This window comes from Pongo pygmaeus, chromosome 16 (genome assembly GCF_028885625.2).
Source record: "Pongo pygmaeus isolate AG05252 chromosome 16, NHGRI_mPonPyg2-v2.0_pri, whole genome shotgun sequence".
In the NCBI taxonomy this organism is placed as follows: domain Eukaryota; kingdom Metazoa; phylum Chordata; class Mammalia; order Primates; family Hominidae; genus Pongo; species Pongo pygmaeus.
In genome coordinates, this window is record NC_072389.2 from 76,588,730 (window position 1) to 76,600,127 (window position 11,398).

The 11,398-nt window shown below is 38.2% G+C and overlaps 1 protein-coding gene across 5 annotated transcripts in view; it reads left to right on the forward strand.

Annotated features, from left to right (window-relative positions):
- LRRC49 (leucine rich repeat containing 49) overlaps positions 1-9,910 on the forward strand; it is a 154,213-nt gene extending 144,303 nt beyond the window's left edge. For all 5 annotated transcript variants that reach the window (XM_054451461.2, XM_054451462.2, XM_054451463.2 and 2 more), the window contains one exon: positions 9,240-9,910. In XM_054451461.2, the coding sequence (XP_054307436.1) occupies positions 9,240-9,443 (204 nt within the window). In that variant the 3' untranslated portion in view covers positions 9,444-9,910. The remainder of the gene's footprint in view (positions 1-9,239) is intronic.
- Positions 9,911-11,398: the final 1,488 nt, after the last annotated feature.

Genomic DNA, 11,398 nt, shown 5'->3' on the forward strand with positions numbered 1-11,398 from the left:
TCAATAAATAGGATAAATGGAAATTGGATAGTGTTATGCTTGATGGGGAAACTCTGGAAACATTAGCTTTAGTAGTAGGCAGAATTCTAACTAAGGTGGCCTCTGTGATCCCCACACCCCGGTATCCATACCTTATATAATCCCGTCCCATGGGTGTAGGTAAAACCTGTGTCTTGCCTTTAACCAGTGGAATATGGCAAGGGTAAAGGGGTTTTGCAGACATGATTAATATCCCTAATCAGTTGACTTTGAGTTAATGAAGAGGGAGATCATCCTGCGTAAGTCTAACTTAATCTGGCAAGTCTTTTAAAAGAGGATTCAAGCGGCTGGGCGCGGTGGCTCACGCCTGTAATCCCAGCACTTTGGGAGGCCAAGGCAGGCGGATCATGAGGTTAGGAGATCAAGACCATCCTGGCTAACACGGTGAAACCCCGTCTCTACTAAAAATACAAAAAAATTAACCGGGCGTGGTGGCGGGTGCCTGTAGACCCAGCTACTTGGGAGGCCGAGGCAGGAGAATGGCGTGAACCTGGGAGGTGGAGCTTGCAGTGAGCCGAGATTGCGCCACTGAGCTCCAGCCTGGGCAACAAAGCAAGACTCCATCTCAAAAAAAAAAAAAAAAGGATTCAAGCTTTCCCTGAAAGATTTTTCTGTTGGCCTTGAAGAAATAAGCCACCATGTTTTGAGAGGCCCACATGGCAGGGAACTGCAAGAAGCTTTTAGGACCTGAGAACAGCCCCAGACCAACAGCCAACAAGAAAACAGGGACTTCATTCCCACAGCTGCAAGGAACTGAATTCTGCCAACAACCACTTAGGCTTCGAAGAGGACTCTGGGCTTCAGAAATAAACACAACCTAGGCAACACCTTCATTTCAGTTTTATGAAGTCCTGAGCAGAACACCCAGCTAAGCCGTGCCTGGATTCCTGATACATGGAAACTGAGCTGATAGATGCACATTGTTTTAAGCTGCCAAGTTTGAGGTAATTTGTTACACAGGACTAGAACACCAGTGCATCACTGAAGTAAGTAACAAGACAAGGATGCCTAATATCACCATTATATTTTTCTCAATACAGATAATGCAATGAAACAAGAGAAGGAAATCAATGGTCATTTGAAAAGAAGGAAGTAAACTTATATTTGCAGATAATATTATTGAATACCTGGAAATCCCAAGAATATTAATTTAGAAATCATAAAAAGCTATAAGAAAATTCAGTAATATAGCAGAAGTCAACAGCTTCCATATTACATATAACAAGCAGAAAGAAGATATAAGGAAAAACCTAACTCACAGTAGCAACACAGAAAGATAATGTATCTTATAATAACCTAATAATAAATATACAGGATCTATAAAAAAACTTTTCAAACATTAGTGAAGCATACAAAAGATTTATACAAATGGAAAAACATGCCATGTTTTAGATAAGAAGAATTTCAAGCAAACTTTGTCAATTTTCTTTAACTTAAAAATTTCATATAATCCCAATGAAAATACCAAAAACTTTTTTGTTGAGGCTTTTTGACAAGTTGATACTATAGTACATATGGAAAAATAAACATAATTAGCTACAAAAACTCCGAAAAAGAACAATGAGAAGAAGGCTAGCACTATTAGATATTAAGGCATATTATAAATACCTATCAATTAAAACAGGGTGGTTGTAAAGAGATAGTCTAATGGGATAAATGATACTGAGGAAATGGGATCTTCAATCAGAAAAGCATATTGAACCCCTTCTTTGCACCATGCAACAAAAAATTAACTCCAGACCAAATAAAAACCCAAGTATTAAAAGCAAAAGTTTCAAGTTTTTATTTTAATAAGAAGAGAAAATCTTTATGATCTTGATTGGGTTGGCTATGATTTTTTAACACCGTAGATGCACAAACTATAAAGGAAAATGTTTTGGTAAATTGGACAGTCATTCAAGGTGATTGTGTGTGTGTGTTTTTTTTTTTTTTCTCTATGTTGCCCAGTCTGTCCCTGAACTCCTGGGCTCAAGAAATCCTCCTACCTTGTCCTTCCAAGTAGCTGAAACTACAGGCATGCATATTTTTAAAAACAGATAGCTTCAGTGCAGTCATGTAAGCAGAGTCTTGATTAAAGTGATTTGAGCAATAATTAAGCTATAAGGAAGTAAAGACAGGGAATGTTGACTCCTGCTTTGAGAAATTTTAAAGAGGAAAGAAGGAATCTGAAGCCCCAAAATATTTGGAAAGAAACACTAATCTAACAATCAGGAGATGTGGATTTGAGTGCCTGATTCTACTTCTGAGTACTTGAAAGACCTTGCTGAAGTCCCTTAATCACTCTCTCGACTCACAGCCCAGCATTCCTTCACTTATACCATGCTCCTTACATCTTGAAAAATACTTAAATCACTGCAGCACAAAGTGCTCAGTCTCTCTTCCATACATCCTGAGTTGTTGAGAAAATTAATTGAGGTAAGTTCTTCACAAATCAGGTTAAGCAGACCCTTTCATTATACATGTCATAACTCTGTTGCTTGGTAGTTGTCCATCTATTCTCCTGACTCATCTAAAAAAGATTTAAGATGGACATAGAATCAGAGTGCTGAAAGGGACTTTAAAGAATCTAATCTTATTCTTAGATGAGGAAAACTGGAAACTCAGATGAGTTACTGAGGGTCACGTTGAGTTATTGACTGAGCCGCCTCTAGAATGGAGTCCTAATTCTGACCTTGGACACATTCACAGTATATCATGGTGCTCTCTCAAGTTTTCTTGACCACCCCAGTGCAAAGGGCTTTCTCTTTTCTGAACACTGTTTGTAATTTGCTGTCTGAACGTTTTACCCAGCATGTATCTACTGTTTTATGTTTTTAGTTGACTTTTTATATGTGCAGGCCATCTCCCAACTAGACTGTAAGTTCTGCAAGGACTAGATTAGAGAGTTTTCTCTATGGAAGTATTAATAGAAGATGCTTAATCCTGAGCAGATCTCTCAATCTCTATAGACCTTGTTTTCCATTTATAAAATGGAGATATGGATTAAATCCTAATACAAGTACCATTATAGTTAAAATTACTCTATAACAAACCCCACTGTTGACCTTCTTTTTCCCAAACCATCTTCATAACAACAAAATTCTAGTTTAATGAAATAATGTAAACAATATTGTATACAGTTTATCTCATCAGAATTGAACTTGTAAAATACTTGCTTTATGAATCCCACAGGGATATTGTGAGACAAAAAGAGATGAGTATATGAAAGCATTTGGGAATGGAAAAAGCATTACTCAAGGAGCAACAACTCCTTGACAGGTCAGGGCAAGAGAGGTGTCTCTAACGTGCTTTCAATGGGATCATCCTGGACAAGCAGAGTGAGTCGTCCTGGCAGACACCTGATGACTTATAGGGCATATTGTAAGGAGATGCAGAATAGTTGGCTTGGAGGAGAGGAGAAATGATGAAGTAAAAATGCTTTCAAACACAGTTACTAAATTAAGGATTATTATAGCAGATACAGTTCTGTATCAACATGTTCCTAGAGAAACAGTGGAAGTAACTACAGCAGAAAATTTTAAAGCACTGTAAATTATACTGTGCCAGTTATGAAGAATTTATTTTCATTTGTATAATACATAAATGATTTAACAAAATATATCATTTGTTTTAATTTTTGTTATCCCTAAATTATTATAAAAAATCTTCCAATCTTAATAATAGAATTTTGTCTTTTTAAATTCAAAATCCTATTTTAAGCAATTTGGAAATCTGTAAAAGAAGCATTCACTAAATATGCTCTATGCTTTCTACTTGTAAATCATTGCTTGTAAAATATTGCTCATTTTAGTTGCTGATCTCTAGTGACTCACACTTGTCCTTCTTTGTAGGAGTTCCTATGTAGTCCAGATTTACTGAGTGCTAAAAGGGAGCAGCTACATTCTGTTCTCATCAACAAGCTAACTTAGTATAGGTGGCTAAGGTTCAGACTATAGTATTTCAGAGTGAGAGAAGTTCTTCAGAGAAGAGGCCAGCTGGAACCATTTGTTGCTTATCACACATCAAAATCTGTACATACTTTTATGACTGGGGAACCATTTGTTGCTTATCACACATCAAAATCTGTACATACTTTTATGACTGGTCAATCTATGACCTATTGTTTTAGTACATGACCATATCAAATCAGCATTTTGACCCGTGAATGGTGAGTGATTGCTTAGAGATGCCTTATATGTCATAAGAAAATTCTTAAAATATGCCTCTGTTAAGGAAAGTTAGTGCAGTTTGGACTTATTGTTAACTTACATTAATTAATCAGGAATTTAAAACATATTTTGTTTTAAGCATCATAAGCATTTGGGCCAGGTGTGGTGGCTTATGCCTGTAATCCCAGCTCTTTGGGAGGCTGAGGTGGGTGGATTGCTTGAGTTCAAGAGTTTGAGACCAGCCTAGACAACATGGCAAAGCCACATCTTCACAAAAAATAAAAAAATTAGCTGGGTGTGGTAGTGCACACCTGTGGTCACAACTGCTCGAGAAGGTGAGGTGGGAGGGTCGTTTGAGCCTGGGAGGCAGAGGTTGCAGTGAGCGGAGATCATGCCACTGCCCTCTAGCCTGGGCAGCAGAGTGAGACCCTGTCTCCAAAAAATAAAGTTAAATTAATTTAAAAAATCATAAGCATTGGGAAACAGAAGAAAAATATTAAAAAGGAGGAAAACATACTAATGTTCTCAGAACTCAGAAACAACCTTTTTTTTTTTTTTTTTTTTTTTTTTTTGAGATGGAGTCTCCCTCTGTCACCCAGGCTGAAGTGCAGTGGCGTGATCTTGGCTCACTGCAAGCTCCGCCTCCCAGGTTCATGCCATTTCCTGCCTCAGTCTCTCGAGTAGCTGGGACTACAGACGCCCACCACACACCTGGCTAATTTTTTTGTGTTTTTTTAGTAGAGACGGGGCTTCACCATGTTGACCAGGATGGTCTCGATCTCCAGACCTCGTGATCTGTCCACCTCAGCCTCCCAGAGTGCTGGGATTGTAGGCATGAGCCAAGAACTCAGAAACAATCTTAATGAGACTTCAGTAGTTTTTATGCATTCTTTTCTAACTTTTTAATAAAAATTTCAAACATACAGCAAAGTTCAAAGAATTTTACAATAAACATCCATACATCCAAAACCTACACTCAACTATTAGCATCGTACCATACAGTGTGCTTACTTTATCACATATCTATGTGTCTATCCATCCATCAGTCTACCTTGGTATTTTTTAAATTCATTTCACAGTCATTGCAGACATTAGTATGCTTCTGCCTAAATAATTCAGTGTGCATTTCATTAATTGGGATTCAGTATTTTACAGAGTATTTTTCTTTGTAAATTTTTCCATTTAGAGGTAAAACTTATATACTGAAATGTAAATCTTAGGTGTACAATTGCTGAGTTTTGACAAATCATACATTCGTATAACCCAAACCCTATCAAAAAATTTTGTTTTTTTCACATAGCATTATGATTTAAGCATTTTTTCTTATTATGAATCTTTTTATTTTATTTTATTTTTAAATATTTCACCTTTTAGATATGGGGTAGAGTGCAGATTTGTTACATGAGAGTATTATGTAATGCTGGGGTTTGGAGTTTGGATCCTGTCACTCTAGTAATGAGCACAGTACCAGACAGGTAGTTGTTTAACCCACACCCCTACCACCCTCTATGTTGTTCCCATATTTATGTTGCTCCCATCTTCCATGTGTGCTCAGTGCTTAGCTCCCACTTGTAAGTGAGAATATGCAGCATTTGGTTTTCTGTTTCTGCATTAATTTGCTTAAGATTATGGCCTCCAGTTCCATCTATGTTGCTGCAAAGGACAGCATTTCACTCTTTGTTATGGCTATGTAGTTAGTATTCCATCGTGTATATATACTATATTTTCTTTATCCAATCTACCATTGATGGGCACCTGGGCTGGTTCTATGTCTTTGCTGTTGTGAATAGTGTAGCAATGAACATACGAGTGCATGTATCTTTTTGGTAGAATGATTTATTTTCTTTGGAGTATATACCCAGTAATGGGATTGTTGGGCCAAATGGTAGCTCTGTTTTAAATTATTTAAGAAATCGCCAGACTGCTTTCCACAGTGGCTGGACTAATTTAATTATATTCCCACCAGCAGTGTATGAGAGTTCCTTTTTCTCCACAGCCTCACCAGCATCTGTTGTTTTTTCACTTTTTAGTAATAGCCATTCTAACTGGTGTGAGATGGTATCTCACTGTGGTTTTGATTTGCATTTCTCTGATGACTAGTGATGCTGAGCACTTTTTCATATCCTTGTTGGCCACTTGTATGTCTTCCTTTGAGAAGTATCTGTTCATGTCCTTTGCCCATTTTTTACTGGGGTTATTTGGTTTTTGCTTGATGATTTAAGTTCCCTATAGATTCTGGATATTAAGCCTTTGTCAGATACATAGTTTGCAAATATCTTCTCCAATTCTGTGATTGTCTGTTTGCTCTGTTGATAGTTTCTTTTGCTGTGCAAAAGCTCTTTAGTTTAATTAAGTCCCATTTGTCTATTTTTGTTTTTGTTGCAATTGCTTTTGGGGACTTAGCCAAAAATTCTTTGTCAAGGCCAATATCAAGAAGAGTCTTCCAGAATTTTTATAGTTTGAGGTCTTACATTTAAATTATTAATCCCTTTTGAGTTAATGTTTGTATATGGTGAAAGATAGGAAAGGTCCAGCTTCAATCTTCTGCATATGGCTAGCCAGTTATCTCAGCACCGTTTATGGAATAGGGAGTCCTTTCCCCGTTGCTTGTTTTTGTCAGCCTTGTTGAAGATCAGATGGTTTTTGGTGTGCAGCTTTATTTCTGAGTTTTCTATTCTGTTCCATTGGTCTATGTGTCTGTTTTTTACCAGTACCAAGCTGTTTTGGTTACTGTGGCTTTATAGTATAGTTTGAAGTCAGATAGCGTAATGCCTCTGGCTTTGTTCTTTTTGCTTAGGATTGCTTTGGCTATTCAGGCTCTTTTTTGGTTCCATATGAATTTTAGAATTTTTTTTCTAATTCTGTGAAGAGTGACATTGGGAATTTGATATGAATAGCATTGAACTGTAAATTGCTTTGGGCAATATGGCCATTTTTATGATATTGATTCTTCCAATCCATCAGCAGGGAATGTTTTTCCATTTACCTGTGTCATCTCTGAGTTCTTTCAGCAGTATTTTGTAGTTCTCCTTGTAGAGGTCTTTCACCTTCTTAGCTGTATTCCTAGGTATTTCATTTTCTTTGTGGCTATTGTAAGTGGGATTGTGTTCTTGATTTCACTCTCAGCCTGGATGTTGTTGGTGTGTAGAAACGCTACTGAATTTTGTACATTGATTTTATATCCTGAAGTTTTACTAAAATTGTTTCAATTTGAGAGCCTTTTGGCAGAGTCTTTAGGATTTTCTAGGTATAGAAATCATATTGTCAGCAAAGAGAGATAGTTTGACTTCTTTTCCTATTTAGATGCTTTTTAATTTCTTTCTCTTGCCTGACCGTTCTGGCTAGGACTTCCTAGAAATCTTCGTAGGTATAATTTTAATGACAATATCTGTGATTTTTAGGATTTCGTTTGTTTGTTTGTTTTGTTTTGTTTTTTGAGACAGAGTCTTGCTCTGTCACCCAGGCTGGGGTGCAGTGGCACGACCTCAGCTCACTGCAACCTCCGCCTCCTGGGTTCAAGCAGTTCTCCTGCCTCAGCCTCCCGTGTAGCTGGGACTACAGGCATGTACCACAACCCTGGCTAATTTTTATATTTTTAGTAGAGACGGGATTTCACCATGCTGGCCAGGCTAGTCTCGAACTCCTGACCTCAAGTGATCCACCCGCCTCGGCCTCCCAAAGTGCTGGGATTACAGATGTGAGCCACTGCACCGGGACGAATTTTTTTTTTTTTTTTTTTTTTTTTTTTAGAAACAAGGTCTCACTCTGTTACTCAGGCTGGAGTGCAATGGCATGATCATAGCTTAAACTGTAGCCTTGAACTCCTGGGCTCAAACGATTCTCCCACCTCAGCCTCCCAAGTACCTGGAACTACAGGCATGTGCTATTACACCTGGCTAAATTTTTTATTCTTGTTTTTCTGTAGAGATGGGGTCTCGCTATGTTGCCTAGGCTGGTCTTGAGTTCTTGGCCTTAAGCGATCCTCCTGCCTTGGCCTCCCAAAGTGCTGGGATTACAGATGTGAGCTACCATGCCTGGCCTATGGTATTTTAAATTTAGCTCATTTAATTTATCTTGAAATTATTTTGGTGTTTTGACTTGAGTTGGAGATTTAAATGGATCCTTTTTCTAGTAGTTAAATGTATTGTCTCATTGATATTTATTACTTTCCTTCTTCATTGATGTGCATTACTTCCCTTGTAATTCTGATTATCTGATGTGTTACATTGATTCTTCCATATATATTATACCTTCCATGATTATGCCTTGATACTCTCCAGAAGTATCAATAGCCAAAATAAATGTTAAATTCTTGCATTAAACAAAATCACTTTGTTTTAGTCTCTGTGATGAAATTGGGGCACAATATTCAAATATCCTCTGGCTCCAAAATTCCTCTGTTGTGTTTAGGACCAGGTTTTTCATTTGCACACTGCCAGACCCAGAAGTTGAGTGGGAGACCTATTTCTTTAGAAGGCAATGTCCTGGGTCCCAGGTTTCTATATGTTTACTCTTCCTCCTTCTACACTTCCCCCCAACTTTCTCCAAATGGTCAAGGCTGCGTAAGTCAGTATAGTGTACCATTTTATGCTTTCCCATAATAGAGGGTAAATTCAGAGTATAGGTACTTAAAGTATTACATAGATATTAACTAATATCATACCAATTGAAATTGTCACTATCTGTATCCTGATACATTTACCACAGGAATCTGAGTCTGCATTCAGCTGACTTGTGTGAGCTAAATGACCTGAACTGAGATAGGAGAAATAGTAGTTATGATTCAACAATTCCAGTAAAGAAACACATTTTCTAGCAGAGCTGTCCAACAGAGGTAGGAGTAGACTGAGAAGTACTGAGGCCCTTGTTGTTATCTTTACTCAAGCAGAACTCTGTCAGCAGTGACTTGGAAAGAATTCCTGCTCTGAGGAGTAGATGGGGGAGGAATAGGGGGTCAGAATAAATTATTTCAGTTTTCTGTGGTTCAGCTAATTGTTGCTTTGACTTTTGGATTAGTTATGATTTAATGTAAAACTTTCTTTTTTTTAACAGGAAATAAAGGAAAAGAAGAAATTCTGTAAAACATATATAGAAGACCTTGTGAAGGAAGCCACAGAAATCAACATGAAAAATGAGGCTTTGCAGAAGCTTTGGCCACAGATGTTCATTGAGCTTGTTAGGGATGCAGTCATAGAAATTCGCAATAAAAATTCCTATATGAAGCTCTGCCTACAGCAGATAACAGACCAAAAATAAAAATGGCCTTTAGTTACAGTTGATTTTGGCAGTTTTATTTTTTGAAGGTTGAAAATATGCAGGTTATACATGTTAAAACAACAACAACACTATACTATAAACTAGAAAGACTAGTATTAAAGCATTATTGCCCACTGTTCTCATAGCTAAAAGTGAAGAAGGAAAGAAGGAAAGCAGGAGAAAAGAAGGATTAATTTCCTGTATGTGATGACCAAACAACCTTTGGGAACTAAGCAGTTTTCAGAGATGGCGTAGCACTGCATCCTTGGTTCTTGCTTTGATTGGTGCCCTGCTATAGCCCAAAGCACATAGTATTTGCTGATGATTCAGCATGAGCTGCATCTACCTACTTTTAGCTGGTAATTTTCAGTTATTTCCCTTTTTATTTTATGTCATGATTTCAAAGCCAAAAATATGTTCTTTTTATGAGTGAAGAATAAACTTACTAACAAATTAGTCAAAATAAAGTATGTTTGCCTCCTTAATTCAGTCAGCATTGTCATATTTATTGTACGTTCCTCTAGTTAGGCACGGTTCCTGCTATTAACCTATATGGAGGATGCCCCATTTTTCTAGGGATGCATTCTCAGGGAACCACAGGAGGCCCTGGGAATCACTATGGGCAGAGAATATGAACATGAGTCAAAACTGGGATAGGAAGAAAATGTTTTGTCTTAGGAGATCCTGAGTGACTATAAAATGCTGTTACAAATCAGTAAATCTGCTTCTCTGAAAGGTGTTTCCTTCCATTGTTAGCTCTCAGATGCTCTTTTAATAGACATGCATGTGTACCTGTGTCTCAGAAGTATTAGGGATGCATGAGTGAAGAGTTCTAATTTTTAAAATTTCATTTGAAGATCAAATTCATGCTGGTGAGGAGGGTAGTAGGAGTCTATTACCATAGCTAGAGATGATGCCACTTCAGAAAAACAATCTTAGTCAGTAAATAGGAATTCTTCAGTTTGCTTAGATTTTACCTAGCAGCTATTACGTCAGCAGGACCACCAGGAAATGGGAAAACAGGACTAGAAGATGTGCGACAGCAGAGACATGCAGAGACACCTGGAAGGAAGCTAGGTAAGCTGCTATTGCGGTTCTGAGAAAGACCCACATCCTTAACATCTCTTGATTACTCTTCTCCCAAAAGGCGTGCTTAACTTTAACAGGTTACCATTTTTCTGATCATAGCCTTAAAAGGCTGTCCTGGTTTTTTCTTTTTCTTTTTTTTTTTTTTGAGACAGAGTCTTGCTCTGTCACCCAGGCTGGAGCGCAGTGGCGCAATCTCGGCTCACTGCAAGCTCTGCTTCCCGGGTTCACGCCATTCTCCTGCCTCAACCTCCCAAGTAGTTGGGTCTACAGGCGCCCGCCATCATGCCCGGCTAATTTTTTGTATTTTTAGTAGAGACGGGGTTTCACCATGTTAGCCAGGATGGTCTCAATCTTCTGACCTCGTGATCTGCCCGCCTCAGCCTCCCAAAGTGCTGGGATTACAGGTGTGAGCCACCGTGCCTGGCCTGTCCTGGTTTTTTCATCTTGGCACTTAGGCCACCAGCTTACTAGTGTGTAACCTCAGTTTCCTCCTGATAGCACACACTTCGTAAGATAGTCATGAGGATCAAAAGAAACCATGCATGTAAAGCATTTCTCATCATGCCTGGCACACAGCAAACACCCAATACATTGAGCTTTAATTATTACTCTTTTGGCTGTAGGTTGAACAATAGGGTTGGTGCCCTAGGACAGTGGAGCTATTAGCATTGCTTTCTGATCCTTTAGCCTCTCCAAACTGAAACATTGGACCATTTCTCATCTGGCTAGTAAACACTTATCTCTCCTGGGCTTATATCTTGTTTGGTATAGAAATGAGATCCCGGCTTGAAGGTGATGTTGAGAGGAGAACCAAGAGTATATTGTCTGTGGACTTCTAGCAGATTGGAAAGATGTAAGAACTTGTG